Source organism: Nomascus leucogenys, chromosome 12 (assembly GCF_006542625.1).
Source record: "Nomascus leucogenys isolate Asia chromosome 12, Asia_NLE_v1, whole genome shotgun sequence".
Classification (NCBI taxonomy): domain Eukaryota; kingdom Metazoa; phylum Chordata; class Mammalia; order Primates; family Hylobatidae; genus Nomascus; species Nomascus leucogenys.
Window position 1 is genome coordinate 54,955,199 of NC_044392.1, and position 18,956 is coordinate 54,974,154.

General features: G+C 46.2%; 1 protein-coding gene across 2 annotated transcripts; it reads right to left on the minus strand.

Moving 5' to 3' along the window:
• Positions 1-3,356: 3,356 nt before the first annotated feature.
• POLR3GL (RNA polymerase III subunit G like) lies at positions 3,357-18,906 on the minus strand. Of its 2 annotated transcripts, none has more exons than XM_003268104.4 (8): positions 18,820-18,906; positions 7,519-7,685; positions 7,070-7,199; positions 5,061-5,129; positions 4,664-4,720; positions 4,353-4,426; positions 4,108-4,221; positions 3,357-3,841 (listed from the first exon to the last, which is right to left on the minus strand). In XM_003268104.4, exons 2-8 carry the CDS (start codon positions 7,642-7,644, stop codon positions 3,755-3,757), a joined length of 657 nt encoding a protein of 218 aa, XP_003268152.1. In that variant the 5' UTR covers positions 7,645-7,685; positions 18,820-18,906; the 3' UTR covers positions 3,357-3,754. The 2 variants fall into 2 exon arrangements, with proteins under 2 accessions (XP_003268152.1, XP_030680605.1); XM_030824745.1 differs by having other exon boundaries at positions 18,861-18,897.
• Positions 18,907-18,956: the final 50 nt, after the last annotated feature.

Genomic DNA, 18,956 nt, shown 5'->3' on the forward strand with positions numbered 1-18,956 from the left:
CTTGGAAACAACTGGCCAGATGCCTGAGGTATCTTTAGTCTGCCTAGGCTGAAAATAAAGTGGGGAAATCCAGCGAATGGAATGTGTTCAGCCAAAGTTAGGCACATCCTGCCTTTGTTCTCAGGCCCATTTGAATTCTTACAGATGGATCAGCATAAGCCCTACTATGTGAGAGCTAGAAGGGCTCCCAGTGGACACATCTAGTCCAAATTTATATTTCACACATGAGGAATACTGAGGAGTGGAGACACACATGACTTTCCAAAGGGCACGAAGCTATGGAGTGGTGAAACTAGGACCACAAAATAGTGTGAAACCCTGTCTCTTAAAAAAAGTGAACTGAGGAAAAGAACTGTCCGTTGCTTACCAAATTATAGGTGCCCAATTACCTTATTCATCTGACCCTCCAATTTTCTTTGGTCTCCACTCCCAATCTAAACTACATGTTGCTTCCAGGTCTGCCATTTAGCCTCCCTCAAACCACTTGAGTCACTGAGCCTGTTTGCAGACCCCTCTTAAACTGTCCACCTGAGATGGGAGAAAATCATGAGGCTAGGGATGGAACATAGCATAGAGAAAAATAGGATTCTTTCCTTTTTTTTTTTTTTTTTTGTAGAGGCAGACTTAGGGAAGACTGTGTTGCCCCAAGCTGGTCTTGAACTCCTTGCCTCAAGCAACCTCCCACCTCAGCCTCCAAGAGTTGTGGGATTACAGATGGGAGCCACCATGCCCAGGACAGGATTCTTGACGGAGAACCTATCCTGCCTGGGGCCACTGCAGCCCAGGCTGTGGACATGGCAGCAATCTGTTCAACATAAGCCCTATCAGGCAAGTCGTACTGGGCTGAGTAGCACTGTGTAGGTCCTCTGCAAATGTTTGCAAGCAGGGGCCGGGCACGGTGGCTCATGCCTGTAATCCCAGCACTTTGGGAGGCCAAGGCAGGCGGATCACAAGGTCAGGAGTTCGAACCAGCCTGACCAACATGGTGAAACTCCATCTCTACTAAAAATACAAAAATTAGCCGGGCATGGTGGCGTGCGCCTGTAATCTCAGCTACTCAGGAGGCTGGGGCAGCAGAATCACTTGAATCCAGGAGGCGGAGGTTGCAGTGAGCTGAGACAGTGTCACTGCACTCCAGCCTGGGCAACAGAGTGAGACTCCATTTCAAAAAACAAAACAAGACAAAACAAAAAAAGTTTGCAAGCATGGCCTCAACCCCTAACCTCTCAGGGGTTCCTCCAAAGTGAATAGGAGCCATAACCCTGTTTACTAGGCCTTGGGCTTCAGGCCTGCCTGATAGTACCTATGGAAAGTAGGGGAAAGGCTGATGGAAACAAGTCTAGCTCATGCCTGGAACCACTTCAGAATCTGGGAAAGCTGCTGGGTCCTGTGTCCCTGGCTTTGTCCAGCAAGGTCACCTGCAGACAGGGCAGAGTCCAAGAATAGTCTGATCTTTCTGACACTTTGAAGTAATACAACTGATCTCAAGTGTTCACTCCAACCTTTGTCCTCATTTCCCCAGTTTCATGGGAAAAGGATGTGTACGTATAGGATGTGTGCTGATTTTCCAGAATCTTCTTTGTTCCCATTCTTTTAAGTTCCCAGGCTGACATTGTGGGCTTTATGGGGTGGCTGTGCTCCCAACACAGACACATACAGTTGACCAGGTTAGGACTTGGTGTGTGTATGTAGGGAACAATGCAAAAGGAAAATTTTCAATAGCTTTTACTTTTGTTTTTGCTGATCTCTCCCTAGGTATAATCACAGGCTGAAGTACAGCTATGGGAAACCCCAGTTACAGGTCCCCTATCTCCTTCCTGCCACTCAACACAACACCTCAGGAGGACTAAAAAAAGAAACACATCAATCATCATAAATTGCTCAATGACTCTGGAATGTTCTGTTTCTATTGCTATCTCCTTTGCTGCTTCTACTCTTTTCTTCTTTTCTTAGAGACGGGTTCTTGCTTTGTTGCCCAGGCTGGTGGTGCAATCATATAGCTCACCGCAGCCACAAACTCCAGGGCTCAAGGGATCCTCCTGCCTCAGCCTCCCTAGTAGCTGGGACTACTAGGGAGTGCCACCACGCTCAGCTATTTGAAAGATTTTAAAATATTTTTGTTGTGGAGACAGGGACTCGCTTTGTTCCCTAGACTGGTCTCAAACTCCTGGCTTCAAGCAATCCTCCTGCCTCAGTCTTCCAAACTTCTGGGATTACCGGCTTGAGCCATGGCACCTGCCATTGCTTCTATGTAAACACTAACTAACACACCCAAACTAGGCTTTTAAGGTGCTTTCCCTCAATGGAGTCACAGTCTTTCTTCATTCTTTACAATGGGGTCAGACATATTCAACCTTAGATTGCCAGTCTCTATCACTTGATGCTGTAGGGAATTCAGTCGGCCTGTGTGAATGCAGTTGGGGAATTTTTTGAAGGTTCTTCTATACCCCATCTTACGGCTTTCAAATGCTCAGTAGGGTTGCTATGATAGCATGCCTTCTTATTCAGTTCCTATTCTGGACACGCAGCTTGCCCGTGACTGTTGCATGTCAAGTGGCTGGAACCAACCAGCTCATCTAAGGCATCCTCAGAAGCCAATCAGAGCCTCGGAAAGTGACCTCACCCAAGGGAGAGCTCTGTGGGCGAGACAGCATCTCTCAGATCTGTGAGTGTCCCTAAGTCACTCCCTTCCTCCCCACCCTCCTTACTTCCTGTAAAACAACACCGCCTACCTCCCTTCCCCCAAAGAAAGGGAGTGAGAAAGGCTAACTAAATTCCACAAAGGGAAGAACCAAAAGGGAAACTGCAACTCAGCCACACACTGGTTTCTGTTACTGGAGAATAGGATACTTAGGGGGGCTTGCTCTGCACAGACATACCTTTCAAAGTGGCATCTCCAGGATCTGGAAGAGGAGGGAGTATGGTGGATAAGTCAGCTCCTCCTCCCTCCTCATACCTGGTTTTCTTGCCTTTCCCCACAAAAATAGCTGTAATCATTTTTTGTAAATAAGGACAACATCAAGGTCAAGTGTGGGAAAGACAGGGCCTATGTCCTTGTGAACATGTGTGAACAGACACAATCACGTCCTTGTGGCCTGAGGACCAGAGGCTCAGAAGTCAGCTGGTCTGCAGGGGGCATAGGCTGTTCTCTACAATTTACTTTGCATTACCCTACAGATGAGGCCTTGAATATTCCTTGGCTGGGCTAGATTGTGAATATGTCCCACCATGGGGGTAGAAGGGAAGGGACAAAAGACAAGCGGGCTGTAACCCTCCAGTATGTCACACCAGACCCTGCTTAGTTAAGCATTTCCTTCATTCCTCCAGCCCTCTATCACCAGGCCTCACCCACAACAGACAGATAAAAACACTTTATTTAAAAGTATAAAACCAGGCTTCCTCCTTCAAACTGCTCCCACCCCTAATTATCTCCACAAAGAGCTATACAAATTGGGCAGGGTTATGTGTACAATCATCTCAGCTCTAACAATCCCAGTTCTTTCAATTCTCCTTTCTCCCTTCATACAATTGAGATGTTTGTCCTTTGCACGTTCCCCAAGATAGCAAAGGTGATACAAATGTGGAAGGAGGGGAAGCGTAGAAAATAAACTGTCATCATCCTCTATTCCCATCTCCAGGGACCAGACAGATTACATGAACTCTGACCAAATGATTTGCTTGTCTGAAAAAACAAATAATAGGGACAGTTACTCTCTGTATCCTAAAGAAAGACACGAGGGTCCAGAGTCCTTCTTCAGTATATAGCCTCGTCCATATTGTCATCACTGTCACCACCAAAGTCCTCTCCATTGTCAAAATATGACATGATGTAATCAGTTTCCTGAAATGGAAAAAAAAAAAAAGTAAAAGTCAATTTGGCATTCACCTTCCTTCCTGTGTACCAGACCCCTTTCCTCCCAGTCACACCATTCCAGGCCTGAGACATCTCTTCCAGCTGTAGTTTGGAGAAGGGGGGCAGATGAAGTAGAGGGAAGCCCCTATTCTGGGGGGCACTATCTCTGTTGGCATGCCAACCCTCTGAGGAGAGCATCCCTAGTATAAGGAGGGTAAAGGGAGGGGGACTAAGGTGGAAGGAGTCCCCTTCACCTCTTCGTGTTCTTCTTCATCATACTCTTCTTCTTCCTCCTCTTCCTTCTCTTCTTCTTCTTCTTTCTCCTCATCCTCCTCTGAAGTTACTTCTTCTTCCTTCTTCTCCAGGGTCTCATGTGGGGATGAATAGGAATAGAAACTCAGGTTCAGTTCACAGAAGGGAAAAATTGAGGCACACGTGGGCCAAGAGAGAGGGAATGGATCCAGGGCTCAGGAGGTCTCTATGCACACTTCCTCCTCACCTCTAGTTTCTGTATTGTTTCCTCCTTATCTTCTGTGGTTTTAGGGGGCCTCTTGGGGAGCAGAATTGTAATCCCTGGTGGAGGGATCAAAAGGTGAACCGTCAGAGAGCAAATTTTGCCAGCTTTATAGCCCAACCTCATGCAAAGAACATGTCACTCTGCTGCCCTCGTGTGGCCACTATGACATTTAGCAACAACACTTGGTAGATTGGGTATAGGAACTGGGATGGAAGGTGAGACCAGCAGCAGCCTCCGCCCTCAGGCTGATGAAGGAAACCTCTCTTCTCCCTCCTTTTTCCAGATACACTCACGTTCTTTCTGCAGCTTCCGCACTCGGATCTTTAGCTCTCGGGGTAGACGCCGCCAATCTGGGAATAGTGGGAATGTAAATGTCAATAGGACCCTGCCTGGGGTCTCCAGTGAATACTGACTGGTTTTAAAGGGGGGTGAGGGTTTTAAAGGAGAGGAAGGAAGGGGCTGGGTCAAAGTTGTTCAGAACAAAACTGTGGCTTGGATATCTCCTGAGTAGTGGGAACTATTTAATAGCTTTTTCAGGTAGAATCTGAGAGTGTTTTGGAACATAACTAAGGCTCTAGCTTGCAGATGCTGGATCGGGGAATGGGGTGGGGACATGGGCGTGATGGAAATGGCTTGAAACATCTCATGCATTTGAAAGAAGGGCAGTCAATGAAAGGGCCCATCACCTACCAGGGTTCCAATCGATGGCATTGTCAATCGGACCTGACATCTGATATTTGTCGGAATAACGCTCCACATCTGAGGGGTGGAAAGGTCAAAGTTTTATCCCTTCAGAGACCCAGAACAGGACTGTTCCTGAGAGTCCAGCCCTCTCAATACTCAGGAATTATCTGTTTCCTTACCCCAAACCCAGAGCCCAGGGGGTCAGCTTCAGTGAGGACCTTATCACTCTTTTTTTTTTTTTTTGAGACAGAGTCTCGCTCTGTCGCCCAGGCTGGAGTGCAGTGGCGCGATCTCGGCTCACTGCAAGCTCTGCCTCCCGGGTTCATGCCATTCTCCCGCCTCAGCCTCCCGAGTAGCTGGGACTACAAGTGCCCGCCAACACACCCGGTTAATTTTGTTTTTGTGTTTTTAGTAGAGACGGGGTTTCACCGTGTTAGCCAGGATGGTCTCGATCTCCTGACCTTGTGATCCGCCCACCTCGGCCTCCCAAAGTGCTGGGATTACAGGTGTGAGCCACCGCGCCTGGTCTATTTTTTTTTTTTTTTTTTTTTTGAGACAGAGTCTCGCTCTGTCGCTCAGGCTGGAGTGCAGTGGTGCAATCTCAGCTTACTGCAACTTCCACCTCCCAGGTGCAAGCAATTCTCCTGCCTCAGCCTCCTGAGTAGCTGGGACTACAGGCGCACACCACCACGCCTGGCTAATTTTTGTATTTTTAGTAGAGACGGGGTTTCACCATGTTGGCCAGGATGGTCTCAATCTCCTGACCTCGTGATCCACCCAGCTCAGCCTCCCAAAGTGCTGGGATAATGCGCCCAGCCCCTGATCACTCTTCTAACCTGTTCCCTTTCCACCTAAAATTATGATTTTTTTTTTCAGACAGAATCTCGCACTGTCACCCGGGCTAGAGTGCAGTGGCGCAATCTCAGCCCACTGCAACCTCCGCCTCCCAAGTTCAAGCAATTCTTGCCTCAGCCTCTCAAGCAGCTGAGATTACAGGCACCTGCCACCAGGCCTGGCTAATTTTTTTGTATTTTTTGTAGAGACGGGGTTTCACTATGTTGGCCAAGCTGGTGTTGAACTCCTGACCTCGTGATCTGCCCACTTCAGCCTCCCAAAGTGCTGGGATTCTAGGTGTGAGCCACCACACCTGGCCTTTTTTTTTTTTTTTTTTTTTTTTGAGACAGAGCCTTGCTGTGTCACCCAGGCTAGAGTGCAGTGCCAAGATCTCAGCTCACTGCAACCTCCACCTCCCAGGTTCAAGCGATTATCGTGCCTCAGCCTCCTGAGTAGCTGAGACCACAGGCACACACCACTGTGCCTGGCTAATTTTTATATTTTTAGTAGAGACAGGGTTTCACCATATTGGCTAGGCTGGCCTCAAACTCCTGGCCTCAAGTGATCCACCCATGTCAGCCTCCCAAAGTGCTGGCCATTACAGGCGTGAGCCACCGCACCCGGCCATGATTTTTTTTTTTTTTTCTGTCCCTTAGTTCAAAGGCATGGCTGTATTAAGAAATAGCGTGGTGCAGTGGAAAATATGCTAGGGAATAAGAAACCAGGATTTCAGTATTCTCTTGTTGGTTGGTGCTTATAATATCCAGATTGTTGAAAATTTTGCTGAGCGCAGTGGCTCATGCCTGTAATCCCGGCACTTTGGGAGGCCAAGGCAGGAGAATCTGTTGAGCCCAGAAGTTCAAGACCAGCCTGGGCAACATAAGGATACCCCATCTCTATTTTACAAAAAAATAAAAAATATGTAATTTTTTAGAAAATACATCCCCCTACTTATACACATGAAATGGGATTTTAATATTTAACCTCCTGCTGTCCCAAGACTATCATGAGACTCAAAACAAACCATGAATACTATAATGCATTTCAGATGCAGGAGTAACTATTATGATCTCCCCAGTTAGATAGTATGCTTCCTGTGCCTCTCTGGCCCCCAGTGGTGCTGAGCACAGGGCACTCCCCATGGAAGGCACTCAGAATATGATGCTAGCATTCCAACTGACCTCTCTTGGGGACAGCTGGCCGGATGAAGTAGGGGAGCTGCCTCATGGCTCCTCGTAGCTCCTGCTTCAGTGCCAGGACATATTCCCCTTCCTCTCCTGAGGGCAAAGGTACTGGGCGGAACTCCAAGGGCTAAAGAGGCAGGGGCAGTGGTCAGTTCAGGGAGAAAATGCTAGTACAAATTTAGGAAGACCCCTCCTCCCAATTTAATCTAACACTCCCACTGAGCAGAGGGCCAAAAGAGAATGGGGGGGGTAACATATTATTTTGAAAGCTGGGGAGAAGTAAAGGTGGACACTTCTTTGCCTGCAAAACATCCCTGTGCATTGGGAGTATAGAGACAAAGAGGGCCAAGGTGAGGATGGTTTTATGATGGTCCAGGAGGAATTCAGAATCATGTACAGTCAGCCAGGGGCACATGAGAGTCTGGGAAGGGAGTGGAGAGACTCACAGGGAAGAGTGGAGAAGGCTGCAGGGTGGGTGGGGGCAAAGCATCCCCTTTCCCAATGCCCACGGCCTCCATGTTGAAGGTCAACTGGCCCCGGCCACGACCCCGGCCCCCACCCCGGCTGGCCATGGTGGAGGGGGCCTGGGTGTTCAGAGATTCAGTGAAAAAACCTGATAAAGACAAAAACAAAGAGAAAAAGAAATGTAGTAGAATGGACAGGAAGCCAAGGAGGTACAAGACATTCAATCTTTTATCTCTGGGACATGAAAAGTTAATGTCATTCAACAAATTTTGACTGAGAAGGCACAGTGTCAGACAGAGAAATTCTGGAAATATAAACATGAATGAGACATGGTCTCCCAAACAGGTCAGATAATTACAATATACTTTAGCACAAAGGAGAAAGTGCTTAGACGTTTGGATAAAACTCTACATCCCTAAGACAATTTGATGTTTATCTCTACCTCCATTTCTTTTTTTTTTATTTTTAGAGATGCTGTGTCACCCAAGCTTGAGTGCAATGGTGCAATCACAGCTCACTCTAGCCTTGAACCCCCGGGCTCAAGTGATCCTCCTGCCTCAGCCTCCCAAAGTGCTGGGATTACAGGCATGAGCCAATATGCCCAGCCACTAACTGCATTTCTACATATAACCTTTGAATTCCTTTTTTTTTTTTTTTTTGAGATGAAGTCTTGCTCTTTCGCCCAGGCTGGAGTGCAGTGGCGCAATCTCGGCTCACTGCAAGCTCCGCCTCCCGGGTTCACGCCATTCTCCTGCCTCAGCCTCTCCGAGTAGCTGGGACTACAGGCGCCCGCCACCACGCCCGGCTAATTTTTTGTATTTTTTAGTAGAGACGGGGTTTCACCGTGGTCTCGATCTCCTGACCTTGTGATCCGCCCGCCTCGGCCTCCCAAAGTGCTGGGATTACAAGCGTGAGCCACCGCGCCCGGCCAACCTTTGAATTCTTTCTATCTCTGGCTTTCCAAACCCGACCAGGCCCCAATTCAATCCAATGCAATGCATTCGGCGAAACATTTATTAATCGTCTACCATGAAAAAGATAGTGTGTCAGGCACTGTGGGAGCACAGGGATGAGTCATCAATTTGTCAACCAGGGGAAAAGAGACATTACAATCAAATTAATCTTTTTATTTTATTTTATTTGAGATAGGGTGTCTGTCATCCAGGCTGGAATGCAGTGGTGTGATCATGGCTCACTGCAGCCTCAACCTCCTGGGCTCAGGTGATCCTCCTGCCTTAGCCTCCCAAGTAGCTGGAGCTACAGGTGTATGCCACCATGCCTGGCTCTTTTTTTTTTTATTTCATTATGTCAAGTGATCCAACTGTCTCAACCTCCCAAAGTGCTGGGATTACAGACATGAGCCACCGCGAGAGGCCAAATTGATCTTTTTAAACACCACTTGGAAGCACAGAATCTTAGAACTGGGAGGACACTTATAGAGGTCATCTAGTCTAAACCCCTCCCAGTGCAGGACTTCATTCGGTAAATTGTTTTGTTGTTGTTTGGTGTGTGTGTCTTTTTTTTTTTTTTTTTTTTTTTTGAGACAGAGTCTCACTCTGTTGCCCAGGCTGGAGTGCAGTGGTGCAATCCTGGCTCACTGCAACCTCCGCCTCCCAGGCTCAAGTGATCCTCCTGCCTCAGCCTCCTGAGTAGCTGGGACTATAGGCATGTGCCACCAAGACCGGCTAATTTTTGTATTTTTGTAGAGACAGGGTTTCGCCATGTCACCCAGGCTGGTCTCGAACTCCTGGACTCAAGTGATCCACCTGCTTGGGCTTCCCAAAGTGCTGGGATTACAGGTGCGAGTCACCACCCCGGCCCTACTTTGTGAATTGTTATTCAGCTTTTGGTGGCATTTCCCTAAAGAGATGGTATCCATTCTCCCCCAAGACAGTATATTCCACTGTAATCAACACTGATGAATCCTAAGTTTTTCCTTCTACTGAATTTTCACTCTGTCTCTTATCATCAATCCTGAGGAACGAGTCAGAGGCAGCTAGGATGGGGGAATAAAATCACCAGATGAAAAGAAAACGTGAGAGAAATGATATCCCAGTAGCAACGAGCACACCTAGCACCCAGATCTTGGTTTCTAATACAATTTTCCAATAAAAGGAACCAGGGCTCCCTGGACTACTAGCTGATTCTAGGATAGGGTAGGAAATACACAGTATGAGTCTAGAGCATCTTGAGATGCCAACAAGTAAGGAACTGCTCAAAACAACAACCACACTCACATACTGATGGGGTTAGCTGGGTGCAGTGGCTCATTCCTATAATCCCAGCACTTTGAGAGGCTGGAGCGGGCAGATCACTTGAGCCCTAGGAGTTTGAGACCAGTCTGGACAACAGGGCAAAACTTCGTCTTTACAAAAAATACAAAAATTAGCCAGGCATGGTGGCATGCACCCGTGGTCACTGGTGATCCTTCCCTACTGGGAAGGATTGCTTGAGCCGGGGAGGTTGATGCTGCAGTGTCATTGCACCACTGCTCTCCAGCCTGGGTGGCAGAGTAAAGACTCTGTCTCAAACAAACAAAAAGACAAAAAGCAGAAAAAAAAGAAAAAATAAATAAACATATTGATGAGGCTATGTCAAAGGGACGTAAGAGCCAACTGAAAAAGTTTCCAATGGCCAAAGCTGAAACAATTTGAGGAACAAAATAAATAAAGCAGTATTAGATTATAACCCCAAAGTATAAGATAAATATCTGTGAATCCACAGTGATATAAATAAATGACTGAATTTATTTATATGGGGGAAAAAAGACAAATCTCTCATGTAGAATTCCAAATAAAATATGTAGACACTCCATCCTAAATGGGAGCAGGGGAGCATAACTCCCCACTTTTTTTTTTTTTGAGATGGAGTTTCACTCTTATTGCCCAGGCTGGAGTACAACTGCACGATCTCGGCTCGCTGCAACCTCCACCTCCCGGGTTCAAGCTATTCTCCTGCCTCAGCCTCCCAAGTAGCTGGGATTACAGGCATGTGCCACTACGCCCGGCTAATTTGTATTTTTAGTAGAGACGGGGGTTTCTCCATGTTGGTCAGGCTGGTCTCAAACTCCCAACCTCAGGTGATCCACCCACCTCGGCCTCCCAAAGTGCTGGGATTCAGGTGTGAGCCACCTCACCGGCTATAACTTCCCACTTCTTATGTGTGGACTGTGTATAGGGAATTTCTCTCTCTCTCTCATATATATACACCCAGGCTGGAGTGCAGTGGTGCAATCTCAGCTCACTGCAACCTCTGCCTCCCGGGTGCAAGCGATTCTCCTGCCTCAGCGTCCTGAATAGCTGGGATTACAGGCGCACCCACTACACCTGGCTAATTTTTGTATTTTTAGTAGAGACGGGGTTTCACCATGTCTGGTCTTGAACTCCTGATCTCATGATCCGCCTGCCTCAACCTCCCAAAGTGCTGGGATTACAAGCGTGAGCCACTGCACCCAGCCCTCATTCAATATAATTTAGGAAATCAGGAGGAATATCTTTACAGTGGAGAGACCAGAAAAACACTACTTCAACCAGATGAGCAAGGTCAGCATCAGTACTCATAAATCATGTTTTCGGTATGTGCCCTTAAAATTATATGATAAAATGGCACTTCACCTCTGTGATCATCCTCCTAAAAACCCATAACCCCAGACTAATAAAGTGAAAAACATCAGACAAATTCCAGCAGAAAGGCATCCTACAATATACCCAACTCCTCAAAACTGTCAGTCATCAAAAACAGTGAAGTCTGAGAAACCCGTCACACTTAAGAGGAGCCTAAGGAGAAGTGACAACTAAATATAATGTGGAATCCTAAATGGGATCCATGTACAGAAAAAGAGCAATAAGTAAAAACCAAAGAAATGTCAATCAAGTATCAACCTTAGTTAATAATTATGTATCAGTATTCATTCATTAATTGTAACAAATATACTAATCTACTTTTTTTTTTTTTTTTTTTGAGATGTAGTTTCCCTCTTGTTGCCCAGGCTGGAGTGCAATAGCGTGATCTCGGCTCACTGCAACTTCTGCCTCCCAGGTTCAAGCGATTCTCCTGCCTCAGCCTCCTGAGTAGCTGGGATTACAGGCATGCACCACCACGCCTGGCTAATTTTATACTTTTTTTTAGTAGAGAGGGAGTTTCTCCATGTTGGTCAGACGGGTCTCCACCTCCCGACGAGGTGATCCATCCGCCTCGGCCTTCCAAAGTGCTGGATTATAGGTGTGAGCCACTGCGCCCGGCCTTTTTTCTTTTTTGAGACAGAGTCTCCCTCTGTAGCCCAGGTTGGAGTGCAGTGGTGTGATCTCGGCTCACTGCAACCTCCGCCTCCCGGGTTCAAGCGATTCTCCTGCCTCAGCCTCCGAGTAGCTGGGATTACAGGAGCCCGCCACGGCGCCTGGCTAATTTGTTTTTGTGTTTTTAGTAGAGACGGGGGTTTCACCATCTTGGCCAGGTTGGTCTTGAACTCCTGACCTCGTGATCCACCCGCCTCAGCCTCCCAAAGTGCTGGGATTACAGGCGTGAGCCACCGCGGCTGGCCAATCTACAATGTTAATAATAGGGGAAACTGTGCACTGGGACAAATGGGAACTCTTGGTACTATCTGCTAAATTTTTCTGTAAGTCTGAAACTGTTCTAAAATATATAATCTATTAATTAAGGCCGGGCGCGGTGGCTCATGCCTGTAATTCCAGCACTTTGGGAGGCCGAGGCGGGCGGATCATGAGGTCAGGAGATCGAGACCATCCTGGCTAACACAGTGAAACCCCGTCTCTACTAAAAAATACAAAAAACTAGCTGGGCGTGGTGACGGGCGCCTGTAGTCCCAGCTACTCAGGAGGCTGAGGCAGGAGAATGGCGTAAACCCGGGATGCAGAGCTTGCAGTGAGCTGAGATCGCGCCACTGCACTCCAGCCTGGGCAATAGAGCGAGACTCCGTCTCAAAAATAATAATAATAATCTATTAATTAAAACAAAAACAAAAAAAACTCGAGGCTGGGCGTGGTGGTTCACACCTGTAATCTCAGCACTCTGGGAGGCTGGGTTGGGATGACTACTTAAGTCCAGGAGTTTGAGACCAGCCTGGGCAACACAGTGAGACCCCATCTCTACAAAAAAATAAAAAAATTAGCCAGGCATGGTGGCACATGCCAGTAGTCCCAGCTGCTTGGGAGACTGAGGTGGAAGGATTGCTTCAGCCCGGTAGATAAGAGGATTCAGTGAGCCATGATCATGTTCACTGCACTCACCCTGGGTGACAGAGACCTTGTCTCAAAACAGAAAGCTAAAACAAAAATCAAGTAGCAATTCAAAATTCACAAGAGATTCGTTGGTGAAAAAAATATTTAGGCTGGGTGTGTTGGCTCACACCTGTAATCCCAGCACTTTGGGAGGCCGAGGCGGGTGGATCATCTAAGGTCGGAAGTTCGAGACCAGCCTGACCAACATGGTGAAACCCTGTCTCTACTAAAAATACAAAAATTAGCTGGGCGTGGTAGCGCATGCCTGTAATCCCAGCTACTTGGGAGGCTGAGGCAGGAGAATCGCTAGCACCCAGGAGGCGGAGGTTGTGGTGAGCCAAGATCATGCCATTGCACTCCAGCCTGGGCAACAAGAGCGAAACTCCATCTCAAAAAAAAAAAAAAAAAATTAAAAATAATATGTAGAAGGTAATCTTCTGTCAGAAATACATACACACATATGAATTAAAAATCTGTTATAGAAGGATATGTACCAAAAATTAACAATGGTTAATTTGAAGGATGAGGTTTTTTTGAATTTTTTCTGGTGGGGAGAGTTGTGTATCTTTTTTTTTTTTTGAGACAGAGTCTTGCTCTGTCACCCAGGCTGGAGTGCAGTAGTGCGATCTCAGCTCACCACAGCCTCCACCTTACGGGTTCAAGCAATTCTCCTGCCTCAGCTTCCCGAGTAGCTGGGATTACAGGCACCCACCACCATGCTCGGCTAATTTTTGTATTTTTAGTAGAGACTGGGTTTCGCCATGTTGGCCAGGCTGGTCTCAAACTCCTGACCTCGTGATCTGCCTGCCTCGGCCTCCCAAAGTGCTGGGATTACAGGCATGAGCCACCATGCCCAGCCAGGTTATGTATACTTTAAGTTTTTTTCTATACTGAATAGAATACTATAATAACATTAAAATATTAATTTAAAAATTTTTGGCTGGGCATTGTGGCTCATGCCTGTAATCCCAGCACTTTGGGAGGCCGAGGCAGGCGGATCACAAGGTCAAGGGATCGAGACCATCCTGGCCAACATGGTGAAACCACGTCCCTACTAAAATACAAAAATTAGCTGGGCATGGTGGCGTGTGCCTGTAGTCCCAGCTACTCGGGAAGCTGAGGCAGGAGAATCGCTTGAACCTGGGCGGTGGAGGTTGCAGTGAGCCGAGATGGCACCACTGCACTCCAGACTGGCAACAGAGCAAGACTGTGTCTCTCAAAAAAAAATTTTTAAATGGGCCAGGTGTGGTGGTTCATGGAGGTAATTTCAGCACTTTGGGAGGCCAGGGAAGAAGGATCACTTGGGCCCAGGAGGTCGAAGCTGCAGTGAGCTATGATCACACCACTGTGCACCAGTCTGGGCAACAGAGTGAGACCGTGTCTCAATAAATAAATAGATAAATAAGATTTAAATGTAGTAACAGAATACTAAAGTAGATTAATAATCTGTAGCTAGGAGAGGGTAGAAAATGTATATCTGAGGAATCTGGGAAGTTTCAAGCCCAACTGCCATAAAAAATTTGAGGAAACGATGGCAATCTATTCGAAAAGAACATATTAAGGGACAGAAGACGTCTCATGGAGACTAGAGAAATAATAAGAATTTGTCGGCTGGGCATGGTGGCTCATGCTTGTAATCCCAGCACTTTAGGAGGCTGAGGTGGGCGGATCACGAGGTCAGGAGTTCAAGACCAGCCTGACCAACACAGTGAAACCCTGTCTCTACTAAAAATACAAAAAATTAGCCAGGCATGGTAGTGCACGTCTGTAATCCCAGCTACTTAGGAGGCTGAGGCAGGAGAATAACCTGAACTCAGGAGGCAGAGGTTGCAGTGAGCCAGGACTATGCCACTGCACTCCAGCCTGGGCAACAGAGCAAGACTCCATCTCAAAAAAAAAAAAAAAAGAATTTGTCACCATGTCTTCAGCCCCTTTTAAGCGAGAGAACATTCTAACCAGCTGGTTAAGTATCTTTCCACTTGATAGGTATAGTTCTGGCAGTGGAGATAGGAGCTGCTGTGATTGCAAAGCAATGAAGAGTCAATAAACGGCCATGAGCTTTGAGGTTAGACAAATTCAACACCATTTCTACATATTAAATGAGTGATCCTCTAAGAATACAGGGGAAAAAGAAGACAAAATTTTATTTAATCCAGGTTGGGAAATAAACCATCCATCTGCCCCATTCATCTTAGGAATCTACAGGGAGTCTCTGCTATTTAAGATTGTGACAGAGTTAAAATTCTTAGGGATACTTAAGGTCTCCCATAATCTAGTCACAATCTGCTCCTCCTTAACATCAACCTTTCCAGAGAGTTTACCTCTTTACTCTGTTTTACTCCAAACAACACTCATATACACTATGTTCATTCCCAATTATTCATACCTATATATTGTGGTAGAAGTTACTGAGAGGCAGGTTTCAACTAAATATACAGAAAAACACAAACAATCACATCAAATTTAAGGAAGGCAGTACATTTAGAGGTTAAGAATATGGTTTTGAATCCCAGTTCAATTTCCTAGCTACAAAACTCTGGTAATTTATTTATTGTCTCTAAACCTGTTTCCTCATCTGTAAAATGGGAATAAAAATAACAATAATAGAATCATTTCACTCAACAAATATTTATTGAGTGCTTACTATGTGCCAGGCACTGTTCTAGATTCTACGGATATAGCAGTGTGCAAAACAGACAAAAACTTGCTGCACCCACGGGGTTTAAATGGAGCTTTCATTCCAGTGGAGGCATTAGCAAACAAACAATACTTCACACCATGAGACTAGGTGAGACCCCTAAAGGAGTGGATGTGGATAGAGAAAATAAGAAATCCAGGCACTGAGGCCTGGGGCATACTGATGTGTAGAATTTGCTATACGTGTAATAAATAAAGCAAGAAATTAACACCCTTAAAATCTTGGAAATCCAAATTTTAAAAAATCATCTCAATAGAAAAAATGGGCAAAGGGGATGAACAGGCAACTGGCAAGGAGAATGGCCATGTCTGGGCATGGTGGCTCATGCCTGTAATCCAGGGTTTTGGGAGGCCAAGGTGGGCAGATCACTTGAGGCCAAGAGTTCATGACCAGCCTGGGCAACATAGAGAAACACTGTCTCTACTAAAAATACAAACAATTAGCCAGGCACAGTGGTACATTGTGGTGTACACACCTTTAATTCCAGCTACTCAGGAGGCTGAGGCATGAGAATCACTTGAACCCAGGAGGTGGAGGTTGCAGTGAGCTGAGATCTCACCACTGCACTCCAGCTTGGGCAACAGAGCAAGACTCTGTCTCAAAAAAAAAAGAGAGAGAATGGCCAATAAAACCACTCTTCACCTATGAAAGTGGCAAAGATTTAAATAATAAGCAGGCTGTCATGAGTTTTTTTCAAATGGACACTCTCATACCTCACTGGAAGGACTATAAACATAATATTTCAAGGGGAGCAATTTGTCCACTTAAATCAACAGCCTTTGAAATGTTTATATCCCTAATTCAGCAATCCCACTTTAAAAATATATTCCAAAGACATCAACAGATATACAGCCACAGATATAAGTAAAAGGATATTCATCGAAGAGCTATTTATGGTAGCAAAAATTCTGAAATAACTGAAACAATCTAACAATAAATGAATGGTTAAAAAATACCCATTTAATTTATTTATTTTCTTTTTTTTTTTTTGAGACAGTTTTGTTCTTGTCATCCAGGCTGGAGTGCAATGGCGTGATCTCAGCTCACCACAACCTCCACCTCCCGGGTTCAAGTGATTCTCCTGCCTCAGCCCCCCGAGTAGCTGGGATTACAGGCATGCACCACAATGCCTGGCTAATTTTTTTGTATTTTTAGTAGAGATGGGGTTTCTCCATGTTGGTCAGGCTGGTCTTGTACTCCTGACCTCGTGATCCACCCGCCTCGGCCTCACAAAGTGCTGGGATTACAGGCATGAGCCATCACGCCCGGCCTCTTTTTTTTTTTTTTTTTTTTTGAGACAGGTTCTTGCTCTGTCGCTTAGGCTGAAGTGCAGTGCAGTGGCAATCTTGGCTCACTGCAGCCTCAACTTCTCCAGCTCAAGCAACCCCCCACCTCCGCCTCCTGAGCAGCTCGAACTACAGGACTGAGCCACTATGCTTGGCTATTTTTTTTTTTTTTTTTTTTTTTTGTAGTTTTTGTAGAGACAGGGTTTTGTCATGTTGCCTAGACTGGTCTTGAACTCCTGGGCTAAAGTGATCTGCCTACCTCAGCCTCCCAAAGTGCTGGAATTACAGGCATGAGCCACCACGCCCAGCCAGAAATGGCTTACTTTTAAGAATGCTACCAATTCCACTGTAAAAGGACAGATTTCCCTCTTTTTTTTTTTTTTTTTTTTGAGACGGAGTTTTGCTCTTGTTGCCCAGGCTGGAGTGCAATGGTGCAATCTCGGCTCACTGTAACCTCTGCCTCCTGGGTTCAAATTATTCTCCTGCCTCAACCTCCCCATTAGCTGGGATTACAGGCATGCGCCAACACGCCCAGCTAATTTTTGTATTTTTAGTAGAGACAGAGTTTCTCCATGTTGGTCAGGCTGGTCTCCAACTCCCGACCTCAGGTGATCCGCCCACCTCGGTCTCCCAAAGTGCTGGGATTACAGGCATGAGCCACTGTGCCCAGCCAGATTTCCCTCTTTTACAGTGGAAGTGTGGAATGCATTTCCTTTAGCTATATATTTCTAATTTAGAATATCTGTTGGATATTGACTAAAGAATGGGTATCAAAAAGTGGAATGACTTACAAGAGAGATAAGAGAGTTCCCTTACTAAAGATATTTACATAGAAGCTGGGTAAAAATTTACTAAATAGGGTTTGTAAGAAGGATGCATGGCTCTAGTAGAGGATTCCCTACGATCAGCATGATTTAGCATTGTGTCTGGCATATAATAGGTGCTCAATAAATATTTGTTAAATGAATAAATACATTATTTCTATGGGCCTTTCCAAACTTGAGACCTTGTGATCCATAAAGCCTCCCCTCACCATTCCAGTTCTCCTTGCTTTCTTCCTTGTCTAGATTGTAGAAACAATTATGAAACACTAATATTATGAACCACTAATTTAATGGCTCTTAATTACATACTGTATTGTCTTTTATTGTTCCCTAGTTATGTTAGGAGTTTAAATTCTGCCTCCCCAAAAAGAGTGCTAGTTACCAGAAATCAATTCTATTTAGCCAACTCTTTTTTTTTTTTTTTGAGACGGAGTCTCGCTCTGTCGCCCAGGCTGGAGTGCAGTGGCGCGATCTCGGCTCACTGCAAGGTCCACCTCCCAGGTTCACGCCATTCTCCTGCCTCAGCCTCCGAGTAGCTGGACTACAGGCGCCTGCCACCACGCCCGGCTAATTTTTTGTATTTTTAGTGAAGACGGGGTTTCACCGTGTTAGCCAGGATGGTTTCTATCTCCTGACCTCATGATCCCTCCCGCCTCGGCCTCCCAAAGTGCTGGGATTACAGGCGTAAGCCATCGCGCCCAGCCACTATTTAACTAACTTTTATTGGGCACTATATATTAACTACTAGCACCTGTCCTACAAAACCTTCTAAAAGGCATAGAAACGTTAAAGAGAGAGAGTGCACTAAGTGTCCTAATAAAGGTATACACAAAACGCTATCGTAGACGGGGGAACAATTCATTTTGCAAGAAAGGCGGCCCAGGAAAACTACAGGTAGCATTTCAGCTAGTCTTCATAGATAACAGGAGTTTGTCAGGCTCTTGGGATAATATTAATAGATTAGGGGGAAGTTGATGCTATAGCAAAGAGAGGTACAAGAGGCTGTCTTGTTTTCTGCTTTAATGTCTCTCCCCATGCACGACAGAAAACTACCATTCTCTAGTATACAATCAATACAGAAATGGGAGCCCAGGGGAGAAAGGGTAGGGAGCCAGAAGGGGGCTGATCCAACAACCTGACGGAAAGCATTGTCTATTTCGCAGCCTGGCCGGGATGAACAAGTTTGGCAAGTGTCGGACCGAACCAGGTCAGAGCCACCAGGTCGGAGCCTTACCTGCTGCCCCTCCCCCGCGCGGAGCCCAAGCCTCGGCCAACTTGAAATGTACTGGGCTTCCTCAAGTCGGTGGCGTTCTAAGCCCGCCTCCCGGAGCTCCCTATTGGTGAGTTTTCTCGGCCAATGCAGGAGAAGCC

Excerpts from the sequence above, each read along its gene's own strand:
- POLR3GL (XM_003268104.4), bottom strand. The coding sequence starts at position 7,644 with ATGGCCAGCCGGGGTGGGGGCCGGGGTCGTGGCCGGGGCCAGTTGACC. Across the intron at positions 5,130-7,069 it reads GCCAGCTGTCCCCAAGAGAG|ATGTGGAGCGTTATTCCGAC; the intron begins GTCAGTTGGAAT and ends TCCACCCCTCAG. Across the intron at positions 4,427-4,663 it reads GCGGAAGCTGCAGAAAGAAC|GGATTACAATTCTGCTCCCC; the intron begins GTGAGTGTATCT and ends TCCCTCCACCAG.